At 46.3% G+C, this 18737-nt stretch overlaps 1 protein-coding gene across 6 annotated transcripts in view; it reads right to left on the bottom strand.

The window, feature by feature from the left end:
• The window catches only part of LOC137356073 (spectrin beta chain, non-erythrocytic 1-like), a 260496-nt gene that overhangs the window by 31903 nt on the left and 209856 nt on the right, over window positions 1-18737 (bottom strand). For all 6 annotated transcript variants that reach the window (XM_068021855.1, XM_068021850.1, XM_068021852.1 and 3 more), the window contains 7 exons: window positions 16066-16822; window positions 15299-15501; window positions 10758-10848; window positions 7160-7306; window positions 5496-5759; window positions 2148-2372; window positions 887-976 (listed from right to left, as the gene is read on the bottom strand). In XM_068021855.1, the coding sequence (XP_067877956.1) occupies window positions 887-976; window positions 2148-2372; window positions 5496-5759; window positions 7160-7306; window positions 10758-10848; window positions 15299-15501; window positions 16066-16822 (1777 nt within the window). The remainder of the gene's footprint in view (window positions 1-886; window positions 977-2147; window positions 2373-5495; window positions 5760-7159; window positions 7307-10757; window positions 10849-15298; window positions 15502-16065; window positions 16823-18737) is intronic.

Genomic DNA, 18737 nt, shown 5'->3' with positions numbered 1-18737 from the left:
GTCAAGTTGCCCCTGCGATGGTTGTAGCAGACCACCTTTTTCTTGAACAGCTGCAGTGCGTGTGAAGAAGATATGATGCTGCAGGGTAGGGAGTTCCAAGATTATGACCCAGCAAGGATGTAGAAACAGCGATCTATGTCCCAAGTTGGGATGTGACTTAGAGGGGAACCTTGATTTGATGCTATGTACCTGCTGTCCTTATCCTTCATAGTGTTGGAGTTCACAAGTCTGGGAGCCAAAGAAGCCATGGTGATTTTCTGCAGTGCATCCTGTAGACAGTAAACACTGCAGCCACGGTACAACAGTGATGAAGGGAGTGGATGTTGAAGGTGGACTACCCGAGTAGGGAAATAGGCCAGGGAAATGTTCCGCCCTTTTCACCTGTCTCTGACCCTCACATTTACTCATGCACTTGCTGCAGTCAATAGAGAAGGTAGGTATTTAGCTCCTAGACTGTGAGAAGACACATAGTAGCTTCCCAAAGAAACACAGTGGTTGACCGAATCTGCATCTTGTCCTATTCTGACACCAGTCTTGTATTATTATTTAATGAAATCACATTCACTCTATCCTTGTGAACAATGTCCTAACAGCTTGGTCTTTGATATGAAACAACAGTGAGAAACAACAAAAAGGTAGAACAATTTAGGTATTTAATTCCAACAGTTGACGAGATGAGAATAATCTAACGCTTCACAGAGCAAAAGTTGTACAGTGGGGTTTGTACAGATAATGGTTGGTGAAACAGCCCGAAGACAAGACACATTGCGGCACGTAATAGTCTGAAACACGTAGATAGGAGCAGCTGTTTAGCAAGTCCTTAAGCAGCCTGCTAAAGGTGGAGTGTGCGTACAAGTAAATGGCACATGTCTAGTTCTCGTCTCACCTGGTTCTTTTTAATAAGCAGCTGCACAGTCGGTAGATTGTTGCCATGGTCAGTTGAGGTTGCCAGTGGCATCCGCTCATTTACCCACAGCTAGGGAGAGAGAGAGAAAAATGAGATCAGAACAATTAATATACTGTTAACTATTCACCGGGTTTACAAGACTCTAAACATTTAACAAAAAATTAAAAAGTGGTGCAATTTCCCATTCTTGGAAAGCAGGGCTCAAATCTACCCCCCCACCCCCCCCACCCCACCCCACCGAAATGCTGTTGCAGCGAGGTCAGTAGTGAAATTAAAAACATCCACCCCCTTGGTGTCCAACAGGAAAATACATCACTGGTGATCAAAAAAGGTCCTAGGTTCAATTCTCTGGTCTGATGATCTCAGTATCAGTTTGTCTTAGGCCTCTGGGTCAGAACATTGTGGGTTCAAGCCCCTACTCTGGCACTTGAGTACGTAATCTAAGTTGACACTCCTGATGCAGTACTGAGGCAGTGCTGTCCTCCTAATGAAATATCTATCCTTCCTTGTGGACATCAAAAAGAAAATGCTCCTTAAATAAGTTCTCCTGGTTTCCTGGCCAATATTCTCCATTCAACCAACAATTTTAAAAAAATCAATAGGGCATTCATCCCATTTACTACTTTTTTTTTTAAAAAAGGATCTTACTCAGCAAAGTGGCTACCATATTTCCCTACATGACAACAGTGACATGCTGAGGTGCTACACAAATGCAAAATGTTCTGTTAGTTTTTCTCAGCTTGTATGGCAGTAACTAGCCTCAGTAGCCCTGGGCAAGGATGAATAAATCATCTGCGATTCTCTCCTGATCAAATATCCAGCGACTCCTGCTAGTGTGTTAGAGGGCACAGGCGCACGGCTCTTGGCTGACAAGGTTACGCTCCTCTGTGATGCACTGCAGAGCCAAATAGTTACTTGTACTCATGAAGAACAGCCAGCTGGATGAGGTACTGTAGTGCTGTTGCCACAGGTGAGACTGCAACCCAGCAAGAGTCACCGGGGCAGAATAAGGCACTGGGGCAGAATTACCTGCTCCTGCATATTTTGGATTGCCTGGGCGCAGTGCACAGGGGAAATATCGGACATGGAGAAACAAATGTCCAGAAAGGAGCCCGTCATTGTAAATTAATGATGGAAAACCAGATACAGTCATGGCTATCCCATTTCCCTCTATGCAGCGGTGGTGAGAAGGGAGTACAAGTAATTTGCCTGCTAAATGAATATTAAGAAGGGAACTTACAATTTCATCCTCCAGATCCCTATTGAATTGATGGCCCTCTTTGGATGCCATGAGATTCCTGCGTCTTTCATCGATAGGTCTCAGCAGCTCCTGGAATCGTTTCTCCACCCTCTTCTGTTTGGAATCCACCTCCACGATGTTAGTATCCTCCTGCCCTAGAGCCTGGGCCTGAAACTTCAACTCTTCCACCTCCTTCTGACGGACTTTCATCTGATTCTCCAGCATCTTCAAGAGACAAGGGGGAGGAGACGGAATTAGAAATTTTGGACAAAAAAGGGAAGCAGGACAAGCCTTTTCTCCCAGTTACAGAATAAGTTACCAGGGAGTATTTTGAAGCAGTATAGATAAGTTCAAGGGACAATGGGATATGTTTCTTCACAGCAAGGTTTAAAGGACATGGTGGAAAAAGTAGAGTTAAGCTAGGAAAAAGGGATGTGATTATTTGAGGCCAATAATCTGTGCAGATCATGGACAGAATCAAATTTCATGCAAGAGGCTATACTTTGAATCCCAACTGATTGCAAGCAAGCTGCTAAACATTCAAAGGGTTATACTGGACCTGGTGTTGGGGAATGAGCCCGGCCAGGTGGTTGAAGTTTCAGTAGGGGACGACTTTGGGAATAGTGATCACAATTCCGTAAGTTTTAGAATACTCATGGACAAAGACGAGAGTGGTCCTAAAGGAAGAGTGCTAAATTGGGGGAAAGCCAACTATACCAAAATTCGGCAGGAGCTGGGGAAATTAGATTGGGAGCAGCTGTTTGAAGGTAAATCCACATTTGATATGTGGGAGGCTTTTAAAGAGAGATTGATTAGCGTGCAGGAGAGACATGTTCCTGTGAAAATGAGGGATAGAAATGGCAAGATTAGGGAACCATGGATGACAGGTGAAATTGTGAGACTAGCTAAGAGGAAAAAGGAAGCATACATAAGGTCTAGGAGGCTGAAGAAAGACGAAGCTTTGAAAGAATATCGGGAATGTAGGACCAATCTGAAACGAGGAATTAAGAGGGCTAAAAGGGGTCATGAAATATCTTTAGCAAACAGGGTTAAGGAAAATCCCAAAGCCTTTTATTCATATATAAGGAGCAAGAGGGTAACTAGAGAAAGGATTAGCCCACTCAAGGACAAAGGAGGAAAGTTATGCGTGGAGTCAGAGAAAATGGGTGAGATTCTAAACGAGTACTTTGCATCGGTATTCACCGAGGAGAAGGACATGACGGATGTTGAGGTTAGGGACAGATGTTTGATTACTCTAGGTCAAGTCGGCATAAGGAGGGAGGAAGTGTTGGGTATTCTAAAAGGCATTAAGGTGGACAAGTCCCCAGGTCCGGATGGGATCTATCCCAGGTTACTGTGGGAAGCGAGAGAGGAAATAGCTGGGGCCTTAACAGATATCTTTGCAGCATCCTTAAACATGGATGAGGTCCCGGAGGACTGGAGAATTGCTAATGTTGTCCCCTTGTTTAAGAAGGGTAGCAGGGAAAATCCAGGTAATTATAGACCGGTGAGCCGGACGTCAGTGGTAGGGAAGCTGCTGGAGAAGATACTGAGGGATAGGATCTATTCCCATTTGGAAGAAAATGTGCTTATCAGTGATAGGCAACATGGTTTTGTGCAGGGAAGGTCATGTCTTACCAACTTAATAGAATTCTTTGAGGAAGTGACAAAGTTGATTGATGAGGGAAAGGCTGTAGATGTCATATACATGGACTTCAGTAAGGCGTTTGCTAAGGTTCCCCATGGTAGGCTGATGGAGAAAGTGAAGTCGCATGGGGTCCAGGGTGTACTAGCTGGATGGATAAAGAACTGGCTGGGCAACAGGAGACAGAGAGTAGCAGTGGAAGGGAGTTTCTCAAAATGGAGACGTGTGACCAGTGGTGTTCCACAGGGATCCGGGCTGGGACCACTGTTGTTTGTGATATACATAAATGATTTAGAGGAAAGTATAGGTGGTCTGATTAGCAAGATTGCAGACGACACTAAGATTGGTGGAGTAGCAGATAGTGAAGGGGACTGTCAGAGAATACAGCAGATTATAGATAGATTGGAGAGTTGGGCAGAGAAATGGCAGATGGAGTTCAATCAGGGCAAATGCGAGGTGATGCATTTTGGAAGATCCAATTCAAGAGTGAACTATACAGTAAATGGAAAAGTCCTGGGGAAAATTGATGTCCAGAGAGATTTGGGTGTTCAGGTCCATTGTTCCCTGAAGGTGTCAACGCAGGTCAATAGAGTGGTCAAGAAGGCATACGGCATGCTTTCCTTCATCGGACGGGGTATTGAGTACAAGGGTTGGCAGGTCATGTTACAGTTGTATAAGACTTTGGTTCGGCCATATTTGGAATACTGCGTGCAGTTCTGGTCGCCACATTACCAAAAGGATGTAGATGCTTTGGAGAGGGTGCAGAGGAGGTTCACCAGGATGTTGCCTGGTATGGAGGGCGCTAGCTATGAAGAGAGGTTGAGTAGATTAGGATTATTTTCATTAGAAAGACGGAGGTTGAGGGGGGACCTGATTGAGGTGTACAAAATCATGAGAGGTATAGACAGGGTGGATAGCAAGAAGCTTTTTCCCCCAGAGTGGGGGATTCAATTACTAGGGGTCACGAGTTCAAAGTGAGAGGGGAAAAGTTTAGGGGGGATATGCGTGGAAAGTTCTTTACGCAGAGGGTGGTGGGTGCCTGGAATGTGTTGCCAGCGGAGGTGGTAGACGCGGGCACGATAGCGTCTTTTAAGATGTATCTAGACAGATACATGAATGGGCAGGAAGCAAAAAGATACAGACCCTTAGAAAATAGGCGACATGTTTAGATAGAGGATCTGGATCGGCGCAGGCTTGGAGGGCCGAAGGGTCTGTTCCTGTGCTGTAATTTTCTTTGTTCTCTTTGTTACACCAACATTGAAAATATAGCCTGACTCAGGACACGAAATTATTTTTTATTATTGAACATTTTGGATTGTCTACCATCAAGGAACAGCTGACAATTTCTGGCATTTTATAATCCAGCTCAACCAAGCAGTCAGATTCAACTCCCTCAAATTCCCTCCCACCTGAAAAATAGAAGATTATGCATGAGAGATTTACAACAGTGTAACGTTACACAGAGAGTTGTGTGGCTGTGGAATTCACGTCCAGTGTTGGTGGCTGAAGCAGAAACTGTGTCAACATTCAATATCAGACTGGATGGGCAGATGAAGGAAGGGAAAGAGGCGTGAAGCATTATGGCAACATGGGGGTTAAATGTGATTAGGGCTATTAGCTCACTTGAAGGGTAAATGCTAGCATGTACTGCTCTAGCTGAATCAACTGTTCAGTGTTGTAATCCAAAATCTATAGTACCATACCTGCTGCTTTTTCAAAAGGATGCTGACACTAGTCAGATCCTTGCCATGATCGTCAGACTGCAGTTGTGCATCCAGGTTATCGAGCCAGGTGTCCAGGTCTGCACAGCTCTGTGTGAACAATTCAGTGCGGTTGGCATCAAAAAGACACTGAGCTTTGGTCTTGGTGGTGGATTCCAGATCATCCCAGAGCCTGTGCAGATTACTGAGTTTCTCTTCCACAATAGGTTCAGTCTCTGGCTTCTCAGATATCAGCTGCTTTCCATCCTGCACAACAAAGTAGATCAATTCATAAAATATGTCTGTCAGTGGTTTAATGACGATTTAACCAACCAGCTATCAAATTAACACAACAGTGGGTGGCCAGCTCTCCAGAAAAGGCAGCATGTGACTGTGTTGTACAACTCAGTAACTGAGTTCTACCCTTGGTCTGTGTTGAGTTGATGATCACAACTCAGGAGCTGCAACTGGCCTCACCACCTCCGTAGCGAAGGAGGGGAAAACAAAATAAAAACATCAAGACTTTCCACTCCTGTCCAATCAATAACAACTCCTGCTGGAAGCACATTAATGATCAGGATGAGATCAGCCTCAGTTGCAATGCCACCCACACTCACTGTCAGGAGTCACACATGAAGCACAATTACTCGAAGACAATGTCTGTCCAAGGAAACGGAATTGTACCTTAGCAAGAGGCATGACCCTAGAGAATGAAGGGGAGAAAATTGGCAAATAGGAGATTTGAAAAGGAAAAAAGAGGCTAGCTCAAACAAAGGGACACATATAGTTTATAGTAATAAAGACGCAAGTCTGCTGGAAATTCCATTAAATGCGTTTGCCTCCCCAACAATTTTGAGAGTCCCTTCCCTCTCTATTCACACCCAGATGACTCCCAGGAATTTTCCAACCATGTCCTGTGTCCAGCTGCTACCAAGTACAGCCAGCATCACTTTGCCTGTTTAATCATTCAGCTCACATCCACTGAGCACGTTTCCTTCCTCACAGTCTGGCGAATATTCGGGCTGACACTTGTCTTCACCTGCCACAATAGGTCAGTAATACCAGCATGGCAAGCTGCCAGGCCTCCCACAAGACAGCAGTATGAACAGAACGAATTCACTGTTTGTCATATCTGCTGTTTTTATTGCTTCATTTTGCTCTACAGCGTAAGTCACCTTAATAAACTAAGAGACATCATTCCATCTCAGTAGACAAGGGTGGTTTGTGGACCTGGACAAACCATCTTCCGTACCTTTATTTTTAAATGTATTTATTTATTTAGAGATACAGCACTGAAACAGGCCTTTCGGCCCACCAAGTCTGTGCCGACCATCAACCACCCATTTATACTAATCTTACATTAATCCCATATTCCTACCCCATCCCCACCATCCCTCAACTCCCCTACCACCTACCTATACTAGGGGCAATTTATAATGGCCAATTTACCTATCAACCTGAAAGTCTTTGGCTGTGGGAGGAAACCGGACCACCCGACAGAAACCCACGTGGTCACAGGGAGAACTTGCAAACTCCGCACAGGCAGTTCCCAGAACTGAACCCGGGTCGCTGGAGCTGTGAGGCTGCGGTGCTAACCACTGCGTGACATTTATAAAAAACAAATGAGATCTCTTTAGACAACATCAGCCTTGCTCAGATACAGTTACCTTTTCTATTTTCTCCAGCCATTCCTTATTGGAAGCGAGCTCCGCCATGAAGGCCTGGTGCTTCTGCCACTTAGTGTGAAGATTTCGAGCCTCATCATATGACATATCTTGGGCTGTCAACATCTTTTCATTGATCCAGAGTGTAAGCTGGGTAAAACAAAATAAAAAGTAAAACACAGGAACAGGAGGAGGCCAATCAGCTCCTTGTGCCTCTCTGCCATTCATTTAGATCACAGCTGATCAGCACCTCAACGCAATTTACCCACCATTGCTCCGTATCCCTCAATATCCATCACCCAATAAAAACCTATCAGTCTCAGTCTTGAAACTCAATTTTCCCAAAGTATCCACAGCCTTTTAGGGGAAGAGAGTGTTCCAAATTTCTGTTACCCTTTGTATGAAAGGTGCTTACTGATTTTGCTCCTGAATAGCTTAGCTCAAATTTGAAGATTACCAGAACTGAGAGGTTATATTGATCAAAAATGACTGAAACAGGCTGGGGCTCCTTTCTTGAGTAGAAAGCTGAAGGGTGATCTAATTGAGGTCTTCAAGATTATGAAAGGATTTGGTAGGGAAGACATAAAGAAGTTCTTATTTGCAGGCGAGACCAGAACTACGGGCCACAAATATAAGATAATCACTAATAAATCCATAGGGAATTTGGAAAACCTTCTTTACCCAGACAGCGGTGACAATGTGGAACTTGCCACCACAAGGAATGGTTGAGGCGAATAGCATAGATACATTCAAAATAAAGTTAGATAAGCACATGAGGGCGAAGGGAGAGAAGGATATGTTGACGGAGTTAGATGAAGATGGGAGGTGGTTCACGTGGAGTCATAGTTGCGTCTATTAAACAACTGCATATGCTTGCCTCTGCAGCAAAAGGTTCATTTTTGGAAGTGGCAGTATGCATTTTCATGTCCCTCTCACCACTGTTGTCATTTCAGGCACACAGTCAGCTATATTGTAGACAGAAGTATTTCCTTACCAGGAAGGGTGGCTGGGACCAGGATGCTGGACTCATTTGAGTAACAAATGACAGCATAGTTGGCATTCTGGAAGTGAGAGATCAAATGAGCTCAACCTATCTTGCGAATTAACTCTAACAATGGGGGGTAACAGTAGAGGTCAGTGGCCATAAATTATGGGCTCATTTAGTATATTGCTCCATTTTAGAAAAGTTACACTTAAGTTAATCCACTTGAATAAGGCGCAATGCACTTTTGTGATGCTTTCAATCCATCACCTCAACTTATTCTGCCAGTGGCCAACCTGTAGCCACCTGTACTTTACTCCAGTGTTTTTTTCATTCTTTCATGGGATGTGGGCGTCACTGACAAGTCCAGCATTTGTCGTCCATCCCTAATTGCTCTTGACAACTGAGTGGCCAGTTGCTAGGTCATTTAGGAGGGCAGTTAAGAGTCAATCACATTGCTGTGGGTCTGGAGGCCAAATCAGGTAGGACTGCAGATTTCCTTCCCTAAGTGACATCCGTGAACCAGATGGGTTTTTAAGACAATCGATGATTGTTTCATGGCACCATTACTGAGGCTAGCTTTGAATTCCAGATTTTTCTTAGTAAACTGAATTTATTAAGTCATTGAATTTAAATTCCACCAGCTGCCGTGGTGGAATTTGAACCCGTGACCCCACAGCACTAGCCTGAGCTTCTGGATTACTAGTCCAGTGAAATTACCACTACACCACTGTCTCCCCTTATACAGCTCAGAACCCTTTCTTTGCACACAATACATAATTCAACTGCTGGGTGATTTTCACAGTTCAAAGGATACTTCACTGAAATTCTGGTCCTCGCCTCCTGCGCTGCTAGTGCCGGCTACCCTATTAGCCACCAAACCCTTCTGTCTGGGACTCTTACCTTAATAGCATGGCATTTACACTTCACCATGCAGCCATCGTCATGCACCTGCCATTTAATGCCAGACTATGAGCCCTTTTATGCTCAGCGGGAACTGAATTGGGCCATCACATATTGATTCACTTCTTTAATGTGCTCATCTGTAGGGTAGTATTTTTAGAAAATGACTTTGATACAGGCCAGAACCAGAAGTACTATTTAAATATTTATACATGCTTTCTTAAGGCTTTTTGTTTGCTATTATTTTGTAGACCTGTTCCCAGGAATCTGTCAGTGCTGTTCTATAAATGGCCACTAGGAGATGCACAAGAGCAGCTCTTGTCATGAATACAGAGATGACTCCTGAGTTAGTCTGAACAACTGAAACTAGCATTTTCTCAGCTTCTGTGATATTTAGAAGAAATGACAATATTCAGGCAGCAAATGCAGCTATTGTATCAAGGATAGAAAGTCCTAGGGGCTTGTTGCAGGATGTTGCACTGAATCAGTTCTAATCCAATGATTTTCTGGCTATATCCGTGAGGAATGCTTGGCTTTCAGTGATGCCCCGACTACAAATTGAGAACAGGATCCCATTCACAGGAACATAGGAGCAGGAGTAGGCCATTCAGCCCTCTGAACCTGCCCCGCCATTCAATATGATCATGGCTGTTCTTCCACTTCAATGCCTTTTTCCCACACTATCCTCATATCCCCTTATGTCATTTATATTTAGAAATCTGTCAATCTCTGCTTTAAACATACTCAATGACTGAGCTTCCACAGCCCTCTGGGGTAGATAATTCCAAAGATTCACAACTCTTGAGTAAATAAATTTCTCCTCATCTTTGTCCGAAGTAGCTTCCCCCTTATTTTGAAATTGTGTCCCCTGGTTCTAGACTCCTCAGCCAGGGGAAACATCTTAGCTGCATCTACCCTGTCTATCCCTTTCAGTATTTTGTAGATTTCAATGAGATCACCTCTCATTGCTCGAAACTCTAGAGAATACAGGCCAATCTCTCCCCAATCTCTCTTCATAGGATAGTTCCGCCAACCCGGGAACAAGTCTGGTGAACCTTCGTTGCACTTCCTCTATGGCAATATCCTTCCTAAGGTAAGGGGACCAAAACTGCACACAGGACTCCAGGTGTGGTCTAATCAAGGTTCTATACAATTGAAGCAAGACCTCATTACACCTGTACTCAAATCCTCTTGCGATAATGACCAACATACCATGAGCCTTCTTAATTGCTTGCTGTACCTGTATGTTACCTTTCAGTGACTTATTGACAAGGACACCCAGGTCCCTTTATTCAAGTCTTGTAACTCCACAGTACCACAAGCTCCACAGTACCATCATGCCTCCATTCCACTGACCTGGCTAATTTCCATGTAGAACCATACAGGACAGAAAGAGGCCATTTGGCCCAATGTGTCTATGCTAGCTCTCTGAAAGAACTACCAATTATTCCCACTGCCCTGCTCTTCCTCCATAGCCCTAAGTTTTCCTTGTTAAGTATACATCCAACTCACTTTTGAAAATTACTACTGAATGTGCTTTAACTTCGAAATAGCACAATATCCAATGTTTACGATTCAGGTGACATGGACCATTTGGACCATTCCCATTCATTGATAAGGATACTAAAGCACTCCCATCACAGAATCTGGAGTTCAACTACTGTATGAGCCGAGTACTCATGCCTGCATATCCCAGCTAACTGAAATAAAAGTTACCTCCTGGCAATCTTGAAGGAATTTCTGCAGCTCCAAGTTATCCTTGAGCCGGCTGGCAAGGTCACTGGCAGCTTTGCGATTCCTTCTGTGTCTGAAATCACAACACTGGAAGATAAATTTAAACTTGCATCGACAATGGTACCAACAGGTAGAAAATCTGCAGAACACAGGGGAATCACAATTTTTTGATTACAATTATTAGAGAACGAACATCTAGGGCAAATAATTTCTATTCAAAGTGATCTGAAAAATTCTACGAATAAAAATAGATTTACAGATATATAACTCTATACCCATGTTGTCAAAAAGTCTCAAATCAATTCACATTATGAATTTTCTTTGAAAGTAGCAACTTTTGTGTAGACAGAAGCAGCAACAGTCTGCAAACAGTAAGGAGATAAAATGATGGGTTAAACTGTTTTTTTTAATCAATGCTGGTATTGGTTGAGGAATGCCTAATTGTGAGAACTCCCTGCTCTTCTTTAAAAAGTGCCTCTGGGTCATTACTGCCCACCTGGCAGGCAGGGCTTCCTTTTAATGTCTTATAACAAGGATGGCTACTCCTGCCAAGGCAGCACTGCCTCAGGGTGTCTACAAATTATGCCCTCAAAAAGGGAAGAGAAATACTTGTTTCAACTTGAGAGGGGTTGATGGGACAACAATAGAGATTCTCCAGCAATGAATCCTGAAATACTGTTTGTTTTTTTTTATTCATTCATGGGATGTGGGCATCACTGGCTATGCCAGCATTTATTGCCCATCCCCAATTGCCCTTGAGAAGGTGGTGGCGAGCTGCCTTCTTGAACTGCTGCAGTCCATGTGAGGTAGGTACACCCGCAGTGCTGTTAGGAAGGGAGTTCCAGGATTTTGACCCAGCGACAGTGAAGGAACGGTGATATAGCTCCAAGTCAGGATGGTGTGTGACTTGGAGGAGAACTTGTCGGGGGTGGTGCTCCCATGCATTTGCTGCCCTTGTCCTTCTAGTTGGTAGAGGTCGTGGGTTTGGAAGGTGCTGTCTAAGGAGGCTTGGTGCATTGCTGCAGTGCATCTTGTAGATGGTACACACTGCTGCCACTGTGCGTTGGTGGTGGAGGGAGTGACTGTTTGTAGATGGGGTGCCAATCAAGCAAGCTGCTTTGTTCTGGATGGTGTCGAGCTTCTTGAGTGTTGTTGGAGCTGCACCCATCCAGGCAAGTGGAGAGTATTCCATCACACTCCTAACTTGTGCCTTGTAGATGGTGGACAGGCTTTGGGGAGTCAGGAGGTGAGTTACTCACCGCAGGATTCCTAGCCTCTGACCTGTTCTTGTAGCCACGGTATTTATATGGCTACTCCAGTTCAGTTTCTGGTCAATGGTAGCCCCTAGGATGTTGATAGTGGGGGATTCAGCGATGGGAATGCCACTGAATGTCAAGGGGAGATGGTTAGATTCTCTCTTGTTGGAGATGGTCATTGCCTGGCATTTGTGTGGCGCAAATGTTACTTGCCACTTAACAGCCCAAGCATGGATATTGTCCAAGTCTTGTTGCATTTCTACACGGACTGCTTCAGTATGAGGAGTCACGAATGGTGCTGAACATTGCGCAATCATCAGTGAACATCCCCACTTCTGACCTTATGACTGAAGGAAGGTCATTGATGAAGCAGCTGAAGATGGTTGGGCCCAGGACACTACCCTGAGGAACTCCTGCAGTGATGTCCTGGAGCTGAGATGATTGACCTCCAACAACCACAACCATCTTCGTTTGCGTTAGGTATGACTCCAGCCAGCGGAGGGTTTCCCCCATGATTCCCATTGACCTCAGTATTGCTAGGGCTCCTTGATGCCATACTCGGTCAAATGCTGCCTTGATGTCAAGGGCAGTCACTCTCACCTCACCTCTTGAGTTCAGCTCATTTGTCCATGTTTGAACCAAGGCTGCAATGAGGTCAGAAGCTGAGTGGCCCTGGCGAAACCCAAACTGAGCGTCACTGAGCAGGTTATTGCTAAGCAAGTGCCGCTTGATGGCACTGTTGATGACTCGTTCCATCACTTTACTGATGATTGAGAGTAGGCTGATGGGGCGGTAATCAGTTGGGTTGGACTTGTCCTGCTTTTTGTGTACAGGACATACCTGGGCAATTTTCCACATTGCCGGGTAGATGCCAGTGTTGTAGCTGTACTGGAACAGCTTGGCTAGGGGCGTGGCAAGTTCTGGAGTACAGGTCTTCAGTATTATTGGCGGAATATTGTCAGGGCCCATAGCCTTTGCAGTATCCAGTGCCTTCAGTCGTTTCTTGATATCACACGGAATGAATCGAACTGGCCGAAGTCTGGCATCTGTGATGCTGGGGACTTCAGGAGGAGGCCGAGATGGATCATCAACTCGGCAATTCTGGCTGAAGATTGTTGCAAATGCTTCAGCCTTGTCTTTCGCACTGATGCGCTAGGCTCCCCCATCACTGAGGATACTTGTGGAGCCACCTCCTCCAGTTAGTTGTTTAATTGAGAAACCACCACTCACGGCTGGATGGGACAGGACTGCAGAGCTTAGATCTGATCCATTGGTTATGGGATCGCTTAGCTCTGTCTATCATGCTGCTTACACAGTTTGGCATGCAGATAGTCCTCTGTTGTAGCTTCACCAGATTGACACATCATTTTGAGGTATGCCTGCTGCTGTCCTGGCTTGCCCTCCTGCACTCTTCATTGAACCAGGGTTGGTCTCCCGGCTTGCTGGTAATGGTAGAGTGGGGGATATGCCGGGCCATGCGATTACAGATTGTGGTGGAGTACAATTCTGCTGCTGCTGATGGCCCACAGCGCCTCATGGATGCCCAGTTTTGCATTGCTAGCTCTGTTCGAAATCTATCCCATTTAGCACGGTTGTAGTGCCACACAACACGAAGGAGGGTATCCTCAATGTGAAGGCGGGACTTCGTCTCCACAACGACTGTGCGGTGGTCACTCCTACCAATACTATCATGGACAGACGTATCTGCGGCAGGCAGATTGGTGAGGATGAGGTCAAGTATGTTTTCCCCCCGTTGGTTCCCTCACCACCTGCCGCATACCCAGTCTAGCAGATTTATCCTTTAGGACTCGGCCAGATCGGTCAGTAGTGGTGCTACCGAACCACTCTTGGTGATGGACATTGAAGACCCCCACCCAGAGTACATTCTGTGCCCTTGCCACCCTCAGTGCTTCCTCCAAGTGCTGTTCAACATGGAGGAGTACTGACTCATCAGCTGAGGGAGGGCGGTAGGTGGTAATCAGCAGGAGGTTTCCTTGTCCACGTTTGACCTGATGCCACGAGACTTCATGGGGTCCAAAGTCGATGTTGAGGACTCCCAGGGCAACTCCCTCCCTACTGTAGACCACTGTCCTGTCACCTCTGCTGGGTCTGTCCTGCCGGTGTGACAGGACATACCCAGGGATGGTGATGGCAGTGTCTGGGACATTGTTTGTCAGGTATGATTCCGTGAGTATGACTATGTCAGGCTGTTGCTTGACTTGTTTGTGGGACAGCTCTCCCAACTTTGGCACAAGCCCCCAGATGTTAGTAAGGAGGACTTTGCAGGGTCGACAGGGCTGGGTTTGCCGTTGTTGTTTCCGGTGCCTAGGTCGATGCCGGGTATTTCGTCCGGTTTCATTCCTTTTTATTGACATTGTAGCGGTTAGGTACAACTGAGTGGCTTGCTCGGCCATTTCAGAGGGCATGTAAGAGTCAACCACATTGCTGTGGGTCTGGAGTCACATGTAGGCCAGACCAGGTAAGGACAGCAGATTTCCTTCCCTAAAAGGACATTAGATGGGTTTTTACAACAATCAACAATGGTTTCATGGCCATCATGAGACTATCTTTTTTTAATTCTAGATTTATTAATTGAATTCAAATTCAACCTTCTGCTATGGTGGGATTTGAACCCATGTCCCCAGAGCAATACCCTGGGTCTCTCGGTTACTAGTCCAGTGACAATACCACTACGCCACTGCCTCCCCTGCGGAGGGGAGTTTCTAATGTTAAAATCCCCACCACTTTAAAACAACCATGTTTAAAGTGGGCGGTGGCTTATATCGACCAAAACCATTTGGTAACCAAGTGATAACCATTAATTACTTGCATTAACGTCAGTTTCAAAGTTACCAGTTATAGCGTTTGTTTATTTCAGGCAAAAACAGTGAGTGAGTGAAATCCAGGAATTTTGTTTTATTGCCCTGACAGTTGTGTTTAGCATCATTCCTTCCAGAGCAACAAATATTACAAAGACCCTTCAAGGGGAAGTATTTCCAGGGTGGCTAGTTTACTGAAACCTTCTGAAAACCTAGCGGGAGATGCATCTTACGCTAGGTATGATTGGAAAACTAAGAAATCCTATAAGCAGCAGAGATGGCAATTCAAATCTTTTAGCGTTTTACACTAAAACTTGGGATAGTATTTTCCAGGGACCCACGACTGCCTGTACTTGCATATCAGAAGCATCACCCATGGTTATCCAAAAGGCTGTCAGTGGTGCAGTCTTGGACAATTCTGTCAAAAAGGAACGGAAACAAAACCAACCGTTCATCAATGGAGTCCACTTTCTCCTTGATTTTGTCAGCATGAACATTCCCTTCGCTCATGAGCTTTTTGCCCGAATCCACCACACTGTTGATCTTCTCCTCATTGGCATCCATGGTGGTCTCAATGTCCTCGTGTTTCTTGATGGCAGCCTCGGCTGTCTCCAGGGTGCCAGGCATCTCTGTGTGTGAAAGCATGTACTCCTGAAATAAAATGAAACAAATCATAAAGATTGGTGTGGATGGAACTGCCCATTTATTTCTTTCTCCTGAAATTAAGATTGCACCATCAGGCCTCCTGTACTTCTTCCATTATTCATGTGGTGGGAAATTACAGCTGCTCCTGCTCTTACCTGACATAATTTCAGCAGGAGTCAGTGGACAGCGATCAGTAGCAGAATCTCTGGGCCATTCAGCCTATCGTGTCTGTGCTGGGTCTCTAAAAGACCTATCCAATTTGTCCCCTGTTCTTGATCCATACCCCTGCAACATTTTTTTCCTTTTCAAGTATTTATTGAACGTTACTATTGAATCTGCTTCAGGCAGTGCGTTCCAGATCACAACAATTTGTCGAGTAAAATTATTTAACCCCTTGCCCCACCCCCCCACCAGCTTTTTTTTGCCAATTATCTTTAATCTATGTCCTCTGGTTACTGATCTTACCACCAGTGGAAAATTTTTTCCTATTTAATTTATCAAAATCAATATTATTCTACCAATAACAGGCCCCGACTGTTTACTGTACAATTTATTCAATAACCACTGTACCTGATTATTAAGGAACCCTTCCGCTTGTTTGACATCACGCAGGAAAATCTGATACCCATACACTTGTGCCAGAAGGTTATGCCTGTTCTCCCACATCTGGCTCAGTTCATTCCAGCCTGTATCAAGAGCCTGAAGCCGCTGGTGCAGGAACATGTATTGGGAATCGGTCTGGTCTTGTGTCACCTCCTCCCCGACATTTCGCATCCTCTCATAATCATTTTTGTAGTTATCAATCTCGTTCTTGATATTCTCATGCTGGGTGAGGAGCTTCTCCGCATCTGTCAATGACGTGGCCATATCTTCCGAAGCAATGGCAGTCTGTGTTCGGGACAGCCATGACTGGAAGTCATCCAGGTCCCTCAGGAACTCCTGCAGCTTGCCAGCTTCTCCCAGCGACTCCTCTCGTTTTTTTAAGGTGTCCTTCAGGTCCTCCCATACGCTGTTGATTTCTGAAAGCCTGGCCAAGATGGCTTCTGCCTGCTCTGGATGCTCCGAGGCGAGTTTCTCTGCTTCTTTCTGCAAGTCATCCAGTTTACCCTGAATGGCCTCCAAGTCCCGCTCCATGCCAGTCAACTTGCGCTGAAGGGCCATGACCCCAGCAAGGTCGTTTCCAAGACCCTGGGTAGACTCAATAACTTTGGTCTTCTCTTTAATCCACGATTTAGTTTCATTGCATTCAAGGTGGTAATTCTGAATGCTGAGGGCAGAGCTGAGCGCTTCCTTCTTCTGATCCGCAAGGCCACGGAAATTATCCCAACTGAAACAGGTAATTCGGAAATGATCAAAGTTTTCTCCATTGGCAATAAGCTCGGATCAGCACAAGAAGACTGTACCTGGATGTGCTCTCAGTGTGAAGCCTTGACTGCCAGGAATATATGTCAACAGACAGAAAATTGGGGAAAGCGTAGCTGCAAGGACGCTATTTTCTACAGCTGACACTCCCTTGGGGACCCCATGTAAGTAGTGGCACATTCTCGGGGACCCCCTTGTAAATATGGACACTCCCGGGGACCACTTGTAGATAGTGGCACACTCCTGGGATTCCCCTCTAAATACTGGCAAACTCCTGGGGACCTCTTGTAAATAGTGGCACATTCCCGGGAACCTCCCTGTAAATAGTGGCACATTCCCGGGAACCTCCTGTAAATACTGACGCACTCCGGGGGCTCTCCTGTAAATAATGACGCACACCGGGGGCTCTCCTGTAAATAATGACGCACACCGGGGGACCTCCTGTAAATAATGACGCACACCGGGGGACCTCCTGTAAATAATGACGCACACCGGGGGACCTCCTGTAAATAATGACGCACACCGGGGGACCTCCTGTAAATAATGACGCACACCGGGGGACCTCCTGTAAATAATGACGCACACCGGGGGAACCTCCTGTAAATAATGACGCACTCCCGGGGAGCCCCAGTAAATAATGACGCACTCCCGGGGAGCCCCAGTAAATAATGACGCACTCCCGGGGAGCCCCAGTAAATAATGACCCACTCCCGGGGAGCCCCAGTAAATAATGACGCACTCCCGGGGAGCCCCAGTAAATAATGACGCACTCCCGGGGTGCCCCAGTAACTAATGACGCACACCGGGGGAACCTCCTGTAAATAATGACGCACTCCCGGGGAGCCCCAGTAAATAATGACGCACTCCCGGGGAGCCCCAGTAAATAATGACGCACTCCCGGGGAGCCCCAGTAAACAATGACGCACTCCCGGGGAGCCCCAGTAAACAATGACGCACTCCCGGGGAGCCCCAGTAAATAATGACGCACTCCCGGGGAGCCCCAGTAACTAATGACGCACACCGGGGGAACCTCCTGTAAATAATGACGCACTCCCGGGGAGCCCCAGTAAATAATGACGCACTCCCGGGGAGCCCCAGTAAATAATGACCCACTCCCGGGGAGCCCCAGTAAATAATGACCCACTCCCGGGGAGCCCCAGTAAATAATGACCCACTCCCGGGGAGCCCCAGTAAATAATGACGCACTCCCGGGGAGCCCCAGTAAATAATGACCCACTCCCGGGGAGCCCCAGTAAATAATGACGCACTCCCGGGGAGCCCCAGTAAATAATGACCCACTCCCGGGGAGCCCCAGTAAATAATGACCCACTCCCGGGGAGCCCCAGTAAATAATGACGCACTCCCGGGGAGCCCCAGTAAATAATGACCCACTCCCGGGGAGCCCCAGTAAATAATGACGCACTCCCGGGGAGCCCCAGTAAATAATGACCCACTCCCGGGGAGCCCCAGTAAATAATGACCCACTCCCGGGGAGCCCCAGTAAATAATGACCCACTCCCGGGGAGCCCCAGTAAATAATGACCCACTCCCGGGGAGCCCCAGTAAATAATGACCCACTCCCGGGGAGCCCCAGTAAATAATGACCCACTCCCGGGGAGCCCCAGTAAATAATGACGCACTCCCGGGGAGCCCCAGTAAATAATGACGCACTCCCGGGGAGCCCCAGTAAATAATGACGCACTCCCGGGGAGCCCCAGTAAATAATGACGCACTCCCGGGGAGCCCCAGTAAATAATGACGCACTCCCGGGGAGCCCCAGTAAATAATGACGCACTCCCGGGGAGCCCCAGTAAATAATGACGCACTTGCAAGTTCTCCCTGTGTCTGCGTGGGTTTCCTCCGGGTGCTCCGGTTTCCTC

The sequence above is a fragment of the Heterodontus francisci genome, chromosome 44 (genome assembly GCF_036365525.1).
Source record: "Heterodontus francisci isolate sHetFra1 chromosome 44, sHetFra1.hap1, whole genome shotgun sequence".
NCBI lineage: Eukaryota > Metazoa > Chordata > Chondrichthyes > Heterodontiformes > Heterodontidae > Heterodontus > Heterodontus francisci.
Note: the sequence above shows the minus strand (reverse complement) of the source record. Positions and strands in the feature narration are given on the sequence as shown.